The following is a 19,536-nucleotide window of genomic DNA, read 5'->3' as shown; positions in this document are numbered from 1 at the left end:
TTTCTGACATGTATTACATAATGAATTGAAGTTCAAAAAGATCATCTGCATCATCTGTACATAATGGCGGCAGGAAGTCTAGCGGTTAGAGCGTTGGGCCAGTAACCCGAGCCAACAAGGTGAAAAATGTGTCATGTGTCGATGTGCCCTTGAGCAAGGCACTTAACCCTAATTTGCTCCAGGGGTGCTGTACTACTATGGCTGACCTTGTAAACAACACATTTCACTGCACTGTGTAAATAATATATATAGAGAGAGATTTAAGATAATACAGTAGGTGATATGGCAGAATAAAGTGGAGCTCTCCAGTCCCATAGAATACCTTAGTGGAACTTAATTCCAATACTTTGTTTGTGGCATGCACATTTTTTTGTGAAATGTTATGACATACTTGAGCCAAATTGTATGTGCACGTAGTGGCATGTCCATTCTCGAAAATCTCTGCTTAAAAGACACCTTGCCATGGAGACTTCACTAATGGAGTGCAATGTTGTTGAATGATCAGGTTAGCGTTTTTCATCATGAATCTTGTTCTGGAGGCAGCTCTGCAGAGTGGTCATGAAATCTGATTTTAAACCTAACCTTAACCGTAACCCTAACCTTAACCGCACTGCTAACCCTAATACCTAATCCCAACCTTAAACTAAGACCAAAAAGCATGTTTTATTTTCATACATTTTTACAATATAGGCAATTTTTACTTTACAGCTGGCCTGTCTAAGGTGAAATTGCTCAGTTCTGCCTCCAGGACAAAACTCAACCTGTGTCTAATGCAGCAGTTTTTATCACAGTATCAAATCACTACTGTGATTGTTTTCAACTAAAATGGTCAAAAAGAAACAAAAATAGCTTCTTAGCAAAGAGACATTTGTCAAGCAAGAATTGTATTAGGACTGTCTGGGAGTGGTCTGAGTGGGAAGGGGAAAATTGAAAACTAGCTGTTATTGGTAGAGAGAATTGGAACTCTGTCCCGTCCTGACCTTAGTTCCGACTAGTTCCTAGTTGGGGTGGGCATTCTATGTTTTGTTCTATGTTTGTATTTCTATGTGTTTGCCCTGGTATGGTTACCAATCAGAGGCAGCTGTCAATCGTTGTCTCTGATTGAGAACCATACTTAGGCAGCCTGGTTTCTACCCTTGAGTTGTGGGTAGATGTTTTCTGTTGTGTGTCTGCACCAGCCAGAACTGTTTCGGTCGTTTGCGTTGTTATTTTTGTGATTTCAGTGTTCATTAAATAAATATGGACACATACCACGCTGCACCTTGGTCCTCTCCTTCCAACAGCCGTTACAAACTCTCTTTCTTATTGGTCTATTAACTAATTTACCACCTGGTGATGTCATCAGGCAGTTCAAAACTCCATCCCACCATAACAGGTTGAAATTCCAGGTGGTCTTTTCAAACAGGTCTTACACAAAATAGGCATATCATGATTTTCACAGTATTATTTCAACCTCTTAGTGTGGAAATATATATAAAACACGGGTAAATAACATTTTGGACAGCAAACGGCCTTGAAACTGAAAGTGCATGCATTTTCCTTTGGAAGCAGGGCAAAATAAAATAATTTGTTCTTAACTGACTTGCCTAGTTAAATTAAGGTTAAATAAATAAAAAATAACTATAACAACATCTACATGTACATTACCAGATCCAGGGTTGGCCCTATCCTTTTGGGGCCCCAAGTGAGATTTGGTTGGGGGGACCACCACTTCGCGGGCAGAACATTTTAGTAGCCCCCTTTTGACAGCGGAGTTTAAACGTTTTCACGCGTGTTCCAAATAAATCATGCCCCAGCATGAGTTTTTTAATGCATGTGATGTCAGAATTCACTCACTGTTCCAAAACGTGATTGTTACACAACAGGAAAGTTAACCCACGCTGCCTTCAAACCAACACACGCTGCCTGCTAATTATCTATAGGCTATGTTTCAACTTGTCATTTTCTTGTTTGGACCTGTGTGCAGTCTTATCAAAGTAAGTGCTTTATTTTCTGTTTGACGTGTTGTTGTTTCTACTGCAGCATACAGTATGTAGAGAGCATTCAGAAAGTATTCAGACCCCTTGACTTTTTCCACATTTTATCACGCTCCAACCTAATTCTAAAAAGGATGAAATTGTTTCTTCCCCTCATCAATCTACACACATTACCCCATAATGACAAAGCAAAAACAGGTTCTTAGAAATAAAATAACGGACATTTCACATTTACATAAGTATTCAGACCTTCTGGAAGGTTCTCCCATCTCCAAAGAGGAACTTTGGAGCTCTGTCAGAGGGACCATCAGGTTCACATCCCTGACCAAGCAAGACCCTTCTCCCCTGATTGCTCAGTTTGGCCGGACAGCTAACCCTAGGAAGAGTTTTGGTGGTTCCAGAACATTGTTGAAGCACCTTTTGCATTGATTACAGCCTCAAGTCTTCTTCAGTATGACGCTACAAGTTTGGCACACCGGTATTTGTTTTTTTCTCCCGTTGCTGCACAGATATTTTCAGGTCTCTCCAGAGATGTTCGATCAGGTTCAAGTCCGGGCTCTCCCAAAGCCACTCCTGCATTGTCTTCGCTGTTTGCTTAGGGTTGTTGTCGTGTTGGAAGGTGAACCTTTGCCCCAGCCTGGGGTCCTTAGCGCTCTGGAGCAGGTTTTCATCAAGGATCTCTCTGTACTTTAATCCGTTCATATTTCCCTCGATCCTGACTAGTCTCCCAGTCCCTGCCGCTAAAAAACATCCCCACAGCATGATGCTGCCACCACCATGCTTCACCGTAGGGATGGTGCCAGGTTTCCTCAAGACATGGCACTTGGCATTCAGGCCAATGAGTTCAATCTTGGTTTCAACAGACAAGAGAATCTTGTTTATCATGGTCTGAGAGACCTTTAAATGCCTTTTGGCAAACTCCAAGCGGGCTGTCATGTGCCTTTTTGCTGTCATGTGCCTTTTACTTACCATAAAGGCCTGATTGGTGTAGTGCTGCAGAGATGGTTGTCCTTCTGGAAGGTTCTCCCATCTCCACAGAGGAACTTTGGAGCTCTGCCAGAGGGACCATCAGGTTCACATTCCTGACCAAGACCCTTCTCCCCTGATTGCTCAGTTTGGCCGGACAGCCAGCTCTAGGAAGAGTCTTGGTGGTTCCAGAATGACGGCAGCCACTGTGTTCTTGGGGACCTTCAATACTGCAGAAATGTTTTGGTACCCTTCCCCAGATCTTGCACCTCAACACAATTCTGTCTCGGAGCTCTACAGACAATTTCTTCGACCTCATGGCTTTGTTTTTGCTTTGACATGCATTGTCAACTATGGGACCTTATATAGACAGGTGTGTGCCTTTCCAAATCATGTCCAATCAATTGAATTTACCACAGGTGGACTCCAATCAAGTTGTAGAAACATCTCAAGGATGATCAATGGAAACAGAATCCATTTCCAGTCTCATCGTAAAGGGTCTGAATAGTTTTGTGAATCATTTTTTTATCAATTCAAAAAATATATTAAAATTTTTATTTTTGCTTTGTTATTATGGGGTATTGTGTTTAGATTGATGAGGGAAACAAATATTTCAGCCATTTTATAATAAAGTTGTAACGTAACAAAATGTGGAAAAATGCACTGTATGTATGCATATACACTACCATTCAAAAGTTTGGTGTCACTTAGAAATGTCCTTGCTTTTGAAAGAAAAGCACATTTTTGTCCGTTAAAATAACATAAAATTGATCAGAAATACAGTGTAGACTTTGTTAATGTTGTAAATGACTATTGCAGCTGGAAACGGCTGATTTTTTATGGAATATCTACATAGGCGTACAGAGGCCCATTGCAGGAAATGTATTTTAACTCTTTGACATATACCAACAAACGGGTGTGATAATTCGACAGTGCTCCCTGCACCATAAGCTCAAACCGATGTGATTAGAACACTTATTTTGAACGTCCAGTTTTGATCGATGCAACAGTCAGCTTTTGAGCTGGCCACAATGTTTTTTTCACAGAAATATTTTGCACAAACACAGTCCTTGCAAAGTGATGTCCTGAATCAAGGGAAGTGAATAGTCTTAGGTGACACACCCCCTTCAACATACATACTGCAAACAGACCAAACTCATCTTGTCTCTTCTTATCTTTGGTTGACGTGAAAAAACAAACATGGTGGCACACACAAACTACCCATTGTTGGATTACTTTCAATTTTTAGAAAGTGTTTTACTCAATTATTTATATCAATGGTGACCTTACCCGTGATGTGATGAATTGTAAATAATAATTGCTATTAGCTATTTCATATTGTGGTTTCTGTCAGCCCAGAGTTAGCTAAATATGAACGCTTGTCTTACATCAATCTTTTCTCAGTTAGTGCTTGGACTAACGTAGCCTACATTTTCTGGTTTGGATAATTGTGTTATGCTGTTGCTACTTCTGTGAATGTCTGAACATTGCATCCACATTCAGGACATAACTTTGCAAGGACTGTGTTTGTGCAAAAATTTTCTGTGAAAAAAACATTGTGGCCAGCTCAAACGCTGACTGTTGCATCGATCAAAACTGGACGTTCAAAATAAGTGTTCTAATCACATCGGTTTGAGCTTATGGTGCAGGGACCACTGTCGAATCACATCGGTTTGAGTGTACGCTGCAGGGACCACTGTAGAATCACATCGGTTTGAGTGTACGCTGCAGGGACCACTGTAGAATCACATCGGTTTGAGTGTACGCTGCAGGGAACGCTGCAGGGACCACTGTAGAATCACATCGGTTTGAGTGTACGCTGCAGGGACCACTGTCGAATCACATCGGTTTGAGTGTACGCTGCAGGGACCACTGTAGAATCACATCGGTTTGAGTGTACGCTGCAGGGACCACTGTCGAATCACATCGGTTTGAGTGTACGCTGCAGGGACCACTGTAGAATCACATCGGTTTGAGTGTATGCTGCAGGGACCACTGTCGAATCACATCGGTTTGAGTGTACGCTGCAGGGACCACTGTAGAATCACATCGGTTTGAGTGTACGCTGCAGGGACCACTGTAGAATCACATCTGTTTGAGTGTACGCTGCAGGGACCACTGTAGAATGATCACACCTGTTTGTTGGTACGTGTCAAAGGGTTAAAATACATTTCCTGCAATTGTACACATTTTGCCATGGGGAATAGAGAAAATGTTGCAATTTTAAAGTAAGGGGAAAAATGTATAGAGAGAAGTTTAGCTATTTTCCCCAAAAAAGTTTCGCCATGATGCAGAGATTTTTTTTATTTCGTTTTAAAGGTAATTTCCTGCAATTCTGCACATTTTACCAAGACTTATGCCTTATGCATGTGAATGATATCTGAGTGAGTGACAAACAAAATCAATAGAGGCCCCCTGCAGGTCAGGCCCTTCGGCACATGTCCTGCGTGCCCGGTCGGTAGCTGGCTAGAATAACTTACCAATCTTAAAATGTTTAGCTCACATGGCTAATTGAGTGACTGTCAGTGACTGAAATAAAATACAGAAACTGCTGAACCACAACCACATTCCTAAATTTCACCATGTGTATTCTACTATTCTAACTCTCAACAGTAAGTTGAGACCCCGACTGCGTTCATGAACATGTACTTTTCATTTAATTTATGGTAGGGGGCCTCCTAGTGGCCGGGGCCCCTAAGCGACCGCTTATGTCGCTTATGCCTGGAGTCGGCCCTGACAAGATGAAACATTTCCTCATAGCAAAGTTTGATCTTAGTTCAACAAAGTCAATATTTGCCAGCAAACCTCGGTACAGTATCGTAGACAATAAAAAAACACATTGTAGGTGGGTTAGCTTAAGCAGCCCAACAACAAGGTATATTTGACAAGTCAATCTGGGAAAGATTTCAAAGATCTATTTATTAATGAAACATTATCTCTCAATGTTTGTCTTTGGCTTAACGATTCACTCAATTGACTACCTTCCGTTTCAAGCAAGTGAACTCTTTGTGCGCATAAACCCACAACATATGCAATTTGAATTGACTCTCAGCAGACTTGGATACTATTCAGTTATGCACATGAGCCACAAGATATTATCAGTCCGGTGGTTGCCAAGCAAACCGAGAACACCCCGGGTAAACCATGTGTACAGAGTGACAAAGCTCCAGGAGCCACTATTTGCCTTTACTCTCTTGGGCACCCAAGTTCTTTTTTTTTAACATGAAAAAGAAAAGGCTTTCAACCTTACAGGATGTTAAACAGTAATTCATTGCTTTTTTTATAGAGTTAATGTGTACAGATGTAGGATCCTAATTTAAGCCACTTTGCTACAGCAGGAAAATAATTCTGCAGCAACAGGAGATGTGAATTATTATGTGTTTCATAATTTTTCATAAGGGAAAATCAAGTCTGAAAATTCAAAGAGGAAAAACACACTTCAGAAGCCTTTTCAAGCCTCAGACATAACATGTTTTAAATGTCCTGCCTTGCAGTAAATTTATCCTGCAACAGGGTGATCAAATTAAGATCCTACATCTGTATTAGTTTGGAATGGGTTATGGTGTTTTATTTTTTAATAACTAAAGTAAGAGTCCGCAAAAGGAACAGCTGTAGTCATTGGTGTGTCTCTCTTGGGAGACTATATCAGGCCACTGCTGATCTGGAAAACGACGAATCAAAATCTAAAACTGACCCTTACTTTACCCTAACCTTAACCAAACCCTTAACCATAACCCTTACACTAACCCTAGCCTTTCCCATCTCTCTTAGCCAGCGATGACGACTGGGGATGACCTAGAGAAAGTGTCACCGTCTGTAGGAAGGGGGATAGGAACGCATGGAGAGAGTGAGGGTGAGAGAGGGAGAGGGAGTAAAGGAGAGAGGCAGAAGCTGTGAAGGAGAGATCCCTGTATCTCTGCTCCATGTGTCCGTCCTGCCAAGCTGTAGTTGATGAAAGCCACTCTGTCCTGAGTTGACAGGGATGTCAAATGTCAAAACCTCCTGTTCAGGCGCTCCAATGTATTATCTGTGACCTCAGCTCTGACACAACTGTCCAGGTGGCTTGGAGGAAGAGCCCAGTGATCAAAGGCCAGGGCTAAGGCGACACCTGCAGATAAAGAACACAGCGATGGGCGGAGTGAGACTTTACAGCCTACCTACAGCTTTCCTCCCTTCCTACCATCTTGATCGCTGCTCATCCTGACACACACACACACGCCTGCCTGTCAATGTGTGTCCTTACCGAAACTGGCAGTACAGTGGCCACATCCTTGTCCTTCCTTCCTGACGTAGCATGAAGTCCTAGAGACTGTCCAAAGAGGTTGTGTCCAGATTGGAGGTCGCCTTCAATTATGTGTTTTACCAATATGGCACATTGCACCCAGGGAGGGAGAGGTAGACATAGTGTTGTCAACACCCATGGCAGTGCCCTTCCTGCCGATAAGGAACAGTGATGGCACTAGCCCTGTTTCCTATGTCTTGAAAGTTCTATTGTATTGTATTGTATTTGAACTGAGGCAGATCTCAGGAGCTGTGGTAGGAAAGGAGAAAGTGATGGTAGTTTCCAGGTGAATTGAGCTCCTCCTGGGGTGGGTCCTGACTTAGACAGAGACTTATCAAGACACCGGTAGCCTAGCTCCCTCCTCCCTTTTCCTTGAGAACTTTGTAATGTAAACAGAGCAGCCGCAGCGGTGCTGGAGGAATGGCTGGCTGTGTTTAATCAATAGGTTGTGTCCGTCTGGCCTGGCCTGCTGCTATGTGTTCCTGTTGACTGGATTTTAACTCACTCACAGTCAGGACACAGTGGGATTGTGTTCCAGACAAGAAACATTTGACCGTGCTCGATACAGGTCAGATGGGAATGTGTGCACAGTACCGCATCTTGGTCAACTGCAGTTGTCAATGTTTATGTTTGAATGCTGATTTTACATAAACATGTTTTTTTAAACTGCATGAAACCAATATTTTTGGGGTGGTGATTAACATGCAGTTTGCCTAGACTTGTAGCTTGACCTTTGGTTTGTCATATATGCTTGTTAGAGAACATGGCCTACTGTTGCAGGAAATGAGCAAATACTTAATAAGCCACTATTGATTGTCAACTCTGTTTGTTTTATGTCATTATCAGCTGTCAACAATGATACTGGTTGACAGTAATCAAAGCATAGTCTCTACAGTATAATCAAAGAAGACAAGGAAACAACAGAACAATTGCGCAATAAAAAGTTAAACCATAATTTCCTTAGACAACACGTACACCTAGTGGTTGACATATAGTTGCACACTTTGTCTTATTCAAACGCAATACTACAAAAACACAAATCGCCCACCCACCAGTTGGGTTATTTTCCCTGGACAGCAAGTAACGCAGATATTCAAGTCTATGAGTCAATGTAGACTAAAACATCAACATTATTAGACTGTCAAAACTGCAGAGTAGAGAAAGGAAAATCAGGAAAATAGAGAGAAATGACCTCACTGCAATGAGTTTAACGTTGTACATCGTCACTCTTCTGTAAATTCATAACTGAATGACTGTATCAAATCAAAAAAAGCTTTATTTATACAGCTAATTTCAGACAAGGAATGCAACGCAATGTGCTTCACAGGGAAAAAATGAATAAAAACAATGAAAATAAAAACTTCAATATTTACGACACAACAAACATAAGAGGATAAAAAATAATAATAATAATAATAAAAACTGAATGCCTAAAAGCACGCTAAGGAAAAGCAAAGCTATAAATGTGTGTTTTAAGATCTCTTTTAAATATGTCCACAAATATGTTGACAGTGTAGGCACTTTGAAGGAATGCAAATAATCATGGTGTTGTTAGACTGAACCAATGATGTACAGTATATCAGTGGAGGCTGCTGAGAGGAGGATGGCTCGGAGCAAATGGAATGGCATCAAACACATGGAAACCATGTTTTATATATTTCATACCATTCCACTCATTCCGCTCCAGCCATGAGCCCGTCCTCCTCAATTAAAGTGCCACCAACCTCCTATGAAATGTATGTCTATGGAATCAACTAACGCTCGTCTAACTCTCCATGTCTGAATAATACAGTGGAGTCATTTATTTTCTTACCTCAGCTAAATTATCACATTAGTAATTCACATTTGGATTGATTTGATTTTTCATGTCATGCCGTTATAGTGTGCACTGCTGTCTTCTGTCAATGAGAGGCTGAATGAGCCATGTGCAACCAGGGATACATACTGGCTGGCCAGGGTCACCCGCTGCTCTGGATTTGGCTTGGCCTTGACAGCATGCTGGATGACATCATCATGGCAGTGAGGTCAACATGGCCACATAGAGGTGCTATAATGGCCAAGTGACACAATGTCCCTCTGTTTCTCTCTGAGGAAAAACTGAATGGGCTGCCACTGCTGCTGCCTGAAACCCTCGGAAGAGAAGACAGAATCACACTTTAAATCACATTGCACAGATACTGTTTATGTATATTTTTTCATGTACTGTTGTTATTATATAGTAAGTACATATCAACTTAATAGTAGCTAACTATATCAAGAACTACCGGTAATCTGAAACAATATTTGACCAGTTATTTAAATTCAGTAAACAATCATCTTTCTTTAGTAAAGCTGACAGGGAGCTAGGACCTGGGGGGTTCAACACTTCAACCATGACATCAATCACGTCAGTGAAGAAGTCAACACTAACTAGCACTACACAGTCACTCACATAATGAATTCCCCACATTGGGACTGTCACTGAATCACAGCAAATGTAATGCTGACATTTAGCTGGACATGTATGCAAGCTGATTCATAAAGATGAATAATGGTCAAATCGTATCACACAGACGTCATGCAATGAGAAATGGTGTGACCGTCACCTGACAGGGCAGTTACATTGCACAGACATTCACATGCCATGCCATACTATTACTGTAAATTGAGCAGACATCATGTGTTTTCCTCACCACCCCTGACTTTGCCCGCTTGCCAATGCTGACGGCAGTTGGAAAAGAGGCATCGTTCACACCTCCTCCCCTACCAGTACCCATTGACATATGGTCAGTACCCCCTTGCTTCTGCCTGTTTCCAGATTTCCCCCTTATACTAGGCAGGTCTGGCACCCAGTTCTCTCTGCACCTGTAGCTCTCTCAAGCTGTTGCTGCTGAACCCCTTGACTCCACACTACATTTCCAAAGGTTAAACCAAAGTATTATGTCTGAAATCTAGCGTTTAATCCAGTCTTCATAGTTAAATATAACTCACCATGAACAGCAACACTTTTCAACATTCATTATTTTGTCTTGATCCATAGTAGTAAAGGGAGGAATCACCTTCCTGTGAAGACATTGGGACCCCATTGCCTCATTACAATGAACAGCAAAGCATTCTGTCAATCAAGTGGACAACTGTAGTGGATAAAGACAGTTTATTATGCATTCAAGAGCAATAATCAATAAGACGAATGTTTATGCAGCCCATTCAAAGCAGTGTATGTCTGGAGGTCCTACTACAGTGACCTTCTCTTCCTTATACAAGTTGTTGATCTAGTTGGTCCCCCGTCTTTCTGTTGGGTGGATGTGTGCCCATCATGCGCCTTCTAAAAAGCAACTTGGTTCACAGGACGCTCAATGTCCACAAGATGGCGATACAATCAAATGTTTCACACAGAATTTCATGTAGCTATGACTCATACGATGGTTAGGTCTAAGGGGCTTTTGAAATCATAACGAAATACTTTTGAGTGAGTGAGGGGTGGAGTGAATTAATTCATGAATCACCTGATTGATGAATGCGATTGGGTATCACACTATAGTAACATACATACATTTTTATAAAGAAACACATCCATAAGAAACTATATTTATGAACAAGAATAAAGTATTTTATTGATTCACAAAAAAACATTTACTTTCTTATTGGAGTTTTAAAAATGTCAAAGTGTTTATTGGGAATAGAAAATGTGTAAAACGTTAAAGGGATTATAACCGCTGCAGGAAATATTGAATTTAAATGCGTGACATTGGACTTGAGTTTAATCCATTTGCTTGGCATCCTATCCAGTTGTAGCCTACTATCTTGGTTTCCCTTTCTTGTCAATTCAACGCTTATTTCAGTGTAAATTCACAGTCCTTGCGACTATAGGTAAACGGTATTAAACAATCACCGCAAGAATATAGTTCAAACGAAGATATGCATATCAATGGAAAGTGAGGACTAGTCCACTTCCTATTAGATCACCTATCAACAGCCACTTGACTCTGAGAGAGAGGAAATACAACACCCTGCCATTTAAACTCCGCACAGCGCGGGACGGGCAACCCTATGGGATGCTCGCGTTGCAATGACATGACGTGGAGTGGAGCAGCCTATAGATAACCCATAAGCACCATGGACAGTTCATTGAAAAAAGTCTGGTTTATCTCGCCAAAAGTTCTTATTTAAAAAAAAATCGTATTGTAATCTGTGTATAGGCTGAACAATATTTGATTCCAGATTATATTTTACTCGTTTGCAGATGTTTTATGATGCTATTTGGACATTCGACATGAATTTCACTCTTGTATGCCTATAATTTTGTCATATAAATTAGACAAATGGCATCAATAATTAAGGCAATATGTGAAAGTGAATATAGCTAGGCTATCTGAATGGGTATAATATAATAAGGACCATTATCAGGATCATGCATATGTCAGTACTTCTAAAGTAGCCCAACGTATAACTATATCTGCAAGTTAAAGCTCCATGTATTTACTACTCAGCTCATCACTTACAAAATAACTTTTCAGGGGAATGTAGATGTATCCATGATGGAATACAGGGGACAAATGAAGGATTAGAAAACTGAATAGCGGGGCTCAAGCAATTCACACATATCTATTTCTGCATTTTAGCAGCTTCAAACCAGGGAGTGAAATCCGGACAGGTTGTTATAGCTACCCAATCCACGGGGGTTCGATGTCTATTTAAAAGACCGCGGACCCTCCCTCTTCTCCTTTAAACAACATTATATATCACACACAGCATGCCAATGCGACCATGTCTCAATGAGCACTAAAACACTATCTTCTTCAAATTAGCTCATTCTTGTGTTTGCGTTCAGCCTGACTGACTCAGGGATAGCCCGTTCGCATGACCAGAATTTCCCCTTTGGCAATACCTGCTGATTGGGTCCTAAAAGCAAGCTGCTTTTAACTTTTTATATTTGGCTCCCTTCTGCCATGACTAGTCGCAAAATATTGTTTCTCTAGCCTATCATTATTTTTTAGGACAAGGTGAGAAATATTGGTCAGCAGCACAGATTGATTTTTTTTTTTTCTAATTGAAAAACCGAGTGCGCGCGTATGAACGCGCGTGTATGTGGTGAAGATGTTTTGCGAAACTTTTTTAAGGATGATATACCTTGGATGTTTCCTGTTTCTTTGTGGGTTTACGCATGCCATACCAAGTTATCCTATCTGGTGGTAAGTTTTATCTTCACTCTACTTTTAACTGGAACATGTTCTGAAAAATGATAACGACCTATTATTTCATCAATATACTTTTTCGTTTATTGTTGCTTTCAGTTAGTTTTTTTGAAATAATAATATCAGCATGTGGTTTCCGATGCTGGGCGCCCCGGCAATTAAGTTGTGTCCTAGGCTATCATACCGGTCTAATTGACCCTGTCAACGGACAGTGGATATCGACGTTAACCAGCAGAGACAGAATCGTGAAGATGGGTTATAGAGCTAATCAAGTGAAATTGTATGAAGAAAAAACAGCACGTGAGTCACTGAAGCTATTGATTTAAAAACGCATGCAGTGCGGAAACAAGAATAGCCTACTTACCCAGACTGGTTATACAAAATAGAATTCAAAGAGATTTTTGTGTAAACTAGTTTCAGTTTGCTTTGACTACCCCAAAAAGAGGTCATGCTGCATTCTACTTGATAAGAGATCGCTGATGATAGATACTGATTAAAATAATAACGCGAAGGAAAGTAAGCCGAATGATTTCAATGATTTATTATTATTTATTCATATTATTATTATTGTTGAATATTACATGCGTTTATGAGAGGGGAGGTGCGAAACGGAAAGGTTATTCGTTTCATGATACTAATATTCAACAACAATAATAATAATAAATAATACAAAGTAATGTGAAATCATCATTCAACAAAACACGTTCAGTTTACTTTCTTTTGCGTTATTATTTTAATCAAAGTTTGAACGCAACATTTTAGTGACATAATAATCTCAATGTTTTATTCGATATGTATAATATAGATTTGATTGAATACACGAATTTCACGATTGAGAATATTGATTATTTCCCAAAGCTCAGTATTTAATTGAAATTGGCCATCCGTTATGTCATCCAATGGAGTGGTGTAACCCTATACCACAATTATTTGTATAGCCTCAGCTACTGATTATCCTGGCTTCATCATTGAAATGAGCTTTCAATGATGCTTCATAAACTACAGCCTAACATATGTTGTTTGGTGGTACACACACGCAATTGTTATTTATTCGTGTTATTTATTAGTCTTCTTAATGGACTGGTGTTGATCATTTCCCAAACAGTCAAATTATTTTTCGCAAGGCCTAATGAGAATGAGGGATGGCTTTAGGCCTTGAGTTGGGGGTCAGTTGAGAAAGGAATTAAACCCAATGGTCCATTCACAGACCAATGGAAATGAGGATGTAAGGTTTTCAACTGGAATTGCATTTTGATTGAAAATAATCCATAATTGAACGAATGTCTTATTTTAAAGGTAAGAGTTGCCTGGTATCATCTCATCACAAAATATTTACTATTTTCTGAGTTATTGTTTAGGCTTATTGCATGCTATAAAAGTATCTTGATTGAAGGTGACATTTATAATGTAAGTAGGACTGCCTTAGGTCATTAGAGGAGCTTCAATTGATCATTAATTGATCTCTGTTGAAAAAACAACAACAAAAATAGATGCAAGAAAAGAGTGGGATTTGAGCCAACAACACTGGGTGAACTGGTTGAGTCAGCTGATCAAACTGAGAAAGAAACAATGATGGAAGAGTGCAATTGGAGAGGAATGAATTAGTGACAGTGGGATGAAAAAGGATAGAAAATTGGAGGAATGGGAATTCCATTTATTCATCTTTAGGATGGAATTCGTAGAAAGGCTAGTGGAACCCTCTTTTTGAACAACTCCTCTTCCCTTGAGAGGGGAGACATTTGTCAGATGCTGCAGCCCAGAGGCATTATAGCCGGAGGATAGGGGATGCTACAGTATAGACACAGTCCTAGATCAGATATCCTCATCCCCAAGAAATTCACTACAGATTTACATTTCACCAATCACACAATGGCATCTTTCCTCAAATCAATGTTTCCCATGAAATATTAAAGATGCTGTGTCCCTGCACTTAATTAAGCTAATAGGTCTCCTATTAATCTACTTACACGCTCAGCTGGACAGATATCCAGCATAAACAGTGGTGGGCTCTAGTCCTAAATCAGCACTCCTGCTCTGAGACTGGCCAGGATCAGGATAGGTTCATTCTGAGGGGAGAAGCCTAAAGGCTATGGTCTACTTCTGTGGTTTCCAAACCTCTCTTTCAGTAGCCCCCGCACTAGCCATTCCCCTATTTGATCTATACCAGTACTAGTACCCGATTCAACTAGTGCTAATCATCAAGCCCTGGATATGTTGAATCAAGGTGGCCTAGTAGAATAGCGTAGATCAATTAAGTGGGAGTGGCTAGGGATACTCAATGAGAGGGTTGGTCCCCAAGTTCCACCAGCTGGGTTCCAGAATCAAAGTAACAGAGTTATAACTTATGTCAATGCAAAACAGTATGTTCTTGAGGTACAGCCCACAGTGCACAATCATTCACCCTCTCTTGTTGGATCATAAAGGAACTGTCTTTTTTGTTTCTTTTTTGTGGGGCCAATATTGTATCAAAACACCAGATCCAGTCATGATGACTGACAAAGAGGATGGAAGGCAGGCTTCCATTTGGTCACAGTAACCAGCCTCTGTCATCAACTTGTGTGTTTATGATTTGCTATTGGCGGGTGGGTCAGAGCACTGATTCAGCCTGGGCAAGAGTGCAACGCCGGAAGCAAAACAGAGGCGAGCGTGTCCAAAGACGCCATTGAGGTCTGTCTGTGTTTATTGTATCACCCCTACCAATTCAAACAAAGCTCAGCTGGAGCTGCAGCACCAGGCTATAAGGAGCTGAAGTGAAGTCACCATTGAACTCTGCATAGTTTACGTAATATCGAGTTTTGATTGATTCTGGCTTCATGGAAACTAGATACCTCCCTAAAGAGTGAGATAAGAAGCTAAAATAGAAACGTGTTTCATGGTACTATAATTCAATCCAATTTGAACACCATGCTGTTGAACAATAGGCATTTTTTTAGATCCTCTCACCAAACGTGACTTTACTTTCGCAAATAACCTGTCAACTATCCAATAAATGACAGATAATATTATGATGAAAAGTAGCTTTGTGGAGGTATGTTGGTGGAAGCTGGTGCCTGAATGCCGCTTGGAATTGGAATGGCCACCAGAGGTATTTCACCTTTAACTACACTCTTAGAAAAAAGGGTGTTATCTAGAACCTAAAAGGGTTCTTTGGCTGTCACCATAGGAGAACCCTTTGATGAACCCTTTTTGGTTCCAGGTAGAACCCTTTTGGGTTCAAGGTAGAATCCTTTCCACTGAGGGTTCTACTTGGAACCAAAAGGCTTCTACCTCCTATGGGGACAGCCAAAGAACCCTTTTGGAACCCTTTTTTCTAAGAGTGTATACTGTACAGTGGCAGGCGGATCATGGTGGAGGATTGGTGGAGGATGTGGATCTCAACCAAGGCAGGTTCATGTCTGTCTAACTCCCTGACCTGTCATAGCTCAGCCTGACTGCACCCGCCACACACCCACCCCACACCACCTTAAAAGATAAATACCTGGAGGTGAAAGCTTGCCGCACATTCCTTTTCCCAAACATGCTCTCTTGATGTCAAAGTCGGCTCCAAAGCCCCGGGGCCTGCAAGAGTAAAGTGGTAATTCTACGGTACCCTGCTTGGGCTTGCTGAAATATGCATTTAACCTAGGCTGGATACACTTCAGTGAGAGGAGAACAGATCTATACTGACTGAGACTAGAATCAAACATGATATCTATTATTTTCTCTTGTGTGTGTATTTCTGATTATAACATGCAGCTACTGTTAATAGAGATGATACAGGTCTGGTTTATATGAATCCTCAATGGTCTTGATTTGGTTTGAGTTTGTGTATCACCAACAGGAAATGTTTTGTTTTTTCTGCTCAGTGGCAAGTGGTAAGGAATGCGATATCAGACACATGATGCATTATTTACCTATGAGGAAACAAAAATACCTTTTGTAATATGTTCACTTTAGATCTATGAATTACAAGGAGGAACCATTCACTAATAAATACAAACAGTTTGCATTCAACCTTAGACCACAAATTCCATATATCTGAAGTGAAGTTGTACAGCATGTAAAATATGTATTTTTTAGCACTCAATTACACCATGTCCTTTATAGTCTACCTCTGTAACAAATCCATGAATCATATTCTGTTGAAGCGTTGCCACTTCTTCTCCTCCTGCTTCCTTACAGGCATAGAGGTGACCTGCATCACTCAGCCTGTATGGGACGTCTTGAGACGTATGACTATGTGTCCAGGCAGGTTCTGTCTATCTCTCTGTCTGTCTGTCTGGCTTGTATTGATCAAATCATATGTTCTACAGCGTACACTCCCATACACTACTAGGTTTAGTCAGCTCATACATGGTCAAACATGAATTTCGCATAAATGAGAATCAACAGGTCACACCTAAAAATGTACACTTTACCGGTCAACATTTTCAGAACACCTACTCAAGGCTTTTTCTTTATTTTTACTATTTTCTACATTGTAGAATAATAGTGAAGACATCAAAACTATGAAATAGCACATATGGAATCATGTCGTAACCCCCAAAAAATAAACAAATCAGAATATTTTATATTTGAGATAAGCAAAGAGAAACGACAGTCCATCATTGATTTATGACATGAAGGTCAGTCAGGAAATGAAGACCCAGAGTTACCTCTGCTGCAGAGGATAAGTTCATTAGAGTTACCAGCTTCAGAAATTGCAGCCAAAATAAATGCTTCACCGAGTTCAATAACAGACACATCTCAACATCAGCTGTTCAGAGGAGACTGCATGAATCAGGCCTTCTTGGTCGAATTGCTGCAAAGAAACCACTGCTAAAAGACACCAATAATAAGAAGAGACTTGCTTTGGCCAAAAAACACAAGAAATGGACATTAGACCAGTGGAAATCAGTCCTTTGGTCTGAGTGCAAATTGTTGATTTTTGATTCTAACCGCCGTGTCTTTATGACTGTGAGGCACAGAGTAGATGAACAGATGATCTCCACATGTGTGGTTCCCACCGTGAAGCGTGGATGAGGAGGTGTGATGGTGTGGAGGGGCTTTGCTGGTGACATTGTCAGTAATTTATTTAGAATTCAAGGCACACATAACAAGCATGGCTACCACAGCATTCTGCAGCGATATGTCATCCCATCTGGTTTGGGCTTAGTGGGACTATTATTTGTTTTTCAACAGGACAATAATCTAACACACCGCCAGACTGTGTAAGGGCTATTTTACCAAGAAGGAGGGTGATGGAGTGCTGCATCAGGTGACCTTGCTTCCACAATCCCCTGACCTCAACCAAATTGAGATGCTCAGCATATGTGGGAACTCCTTCAAGACTGTTGGAAAAGCATTCCAGGTGAAGCTGGTTGAGAGAATGCCAAGAGTGTGCAAATCTGTCATCAAGGCAAAGGGTGGCTATTTGAAGAATCTCAAATATAAAATATATTTTGATTTGTTTAACACTTGTTTGGTAACTACATGATTCCATATGTGTTTGTGGTGTTGATGTCGTAACTATTATTCTACAATGTAGAAAATAGTAAAAATAAAGAAAAACCCTTGAATGAGTAGGTGTTCTAAAACGTTTGACCGGTAGTGTATATAACCACAATCAACAGGTGTGGGGAACTGCATAAAGCAATACAACAATAAGTGCAGCACAACGGTGAAATAAAACCACATACAGTAGCAGAGTATCAGTGTAGCAAGCTAGTCAAACAGTTTGGAATCCTGCCTTTGTTTGTTTTCTTACACCTGCTGACCTCACTCAACACCCAGAGAAACATTCATGAGTTCTTCCTGGCAGAATAGAACGTCTACAGGTCAAATTAAAAGCTGTGCCATTTGTTTTCCCTTCTTCCACCTTCTGTCTTCCCCTAGACAAGATCCTATCTGCTCACACTTGCAGAGGGAGTTGTACTTGTGTTGCTGGTTCCACTTGGCATGGTTCAGTCTTCACATTTCTACTCTATGTGTATTAGGGGCAAGTGTCTGAGGTACGTTGTGATGTGGACTCAGGTTTCTGTTGTAAGAGGTGTGCTATGCTCTGCTCTGCTCAGCACCTCAGGATGCGGATTGACAAGGGGCCAAAGAGAGGTCATTTTGTAATAGGAGTTTCCTTGTTTACTGATGCTCTTGCTTTCATTCATATTTATCGCAGACAAAATGCAGGCCATGAGGATGTGATTTCCTCACAGACACTTTTAAAACCTGTTTCTCCCTGTCTTTCTTTTTGTATTTCTCATATATGATTAACCAGAGGTCTAGTCATGTCTAAGAGTCAAAGAAAATAATATGAGAAACCCTTTAAAGTGAGCATGACACATTGCTCCGCCATTTGCTCAGGGATATACTTTGGAAAGTACTAAATGGCTACACCTATTAGGTAACCCATTGAGGTATGTAGACTAAAGACAAGAGGTGAAAGCAGACGCATGGGACTAGATGTATTCAGTTGAGCTTCATTTGTTTTTTATTTTTTTTTATTTTACCTTTATTTTACTAGGCAAGTCAGTTAAGAACAAATTCTTATTTTCAATGACGGCCTAGGAACAGTGGGTTAACTGCCTGTTCAGGGGCAGAACGACAGATTTGTACCTTGTCAGCTCGGGGATTTGAACTTGCAACCTAGTCCAACGCTCTAACCACTAGGCTACCCTGCCGCCCCAGGGCTTAGAGCAAACAATATATTATCTTTGTGACTGTTGATTTGCGATGCATACATATGGTACACGAGGTCAGTGTGTTTCTCAGGGACGACCAGGACCTCTCAGTGTAGGATAATGCGGTCATTTTTTATTTAAAAAAAAATGTGGGTGTAATTTAGATGTGCCTGGGGGTGGAACTTTGTCTCTGTGTGGTTATCTTGTTCTTGTGATCACAGAGTGATTACTTCTTAAACATCGTTGCACAGGTCAACAGTTAGTGAGCTAATTGAGCTGCACAAGACCTGCCTGCTTCCACCTGCTCTCACTCTAAGGCTACTGTTGGAGAAGCAAAACAGTGGGTGGATCAAGTAGATCTCTTCTATCTACTTGATCTTCTTTTTGTCCACCTCTTTTTGTCCAAAATTCCCTTGTTCTACTGTTGGTGGTTGGAGCAGGTCGCTATGCAAACAAACACTGCACTGTCAGCCTCTGTCATTATGGCCAGATCACTCAGACTT

At 40.7% G+C, this 19,536-nt stretch overlaps 1 protein-coding gene across 1 annotated transcript in view; it reads left to right on the top strand.

The window, feature by feature from the left end:
- The first annotated feature begins 12,170 nt into the window (after positions 1–12,170).
- wnt3a (wingless-type MMTV integration site family, member 3A) overlaps positions 12,171–19,536 on the top strand; it is a 40,461-nt gene continuing 33,095 nt past the window's right edge. The window contains exon 1 of the mRNA XM_029641909.2: positions 12,171–12,395. Coding sequence (XP_029497769.2) covers positions 12,301–12,395 — 95 coding nt within the window. The 5' untranslated portion in view covers positions 12,171–12,300. The remainder of the gene's footprint in view (positions 12,396–19,536) is intronic.

The sequence above is a fragment of the Oncorhynchus nerka genome, linkage group LG9b (assembly GCF_034236695.1).
Source record: "Oncorhynchus nerka isolate Pitt River linkage group LG9b, Oner_Uvic_2.0, whole genome shotgun sequence".
Taxonomy (NCBI): Eukaryota; Metazoa; Chordata; class Actinopteri; order Salmoniformes; family Salmonidae; genus Oncorhynchus; species Oncorhynchus nerka.
Note: the sequence above shows the minus strand (reverse complement) of the source record. Positions and strands in the feature narration are given on the sequence as shown.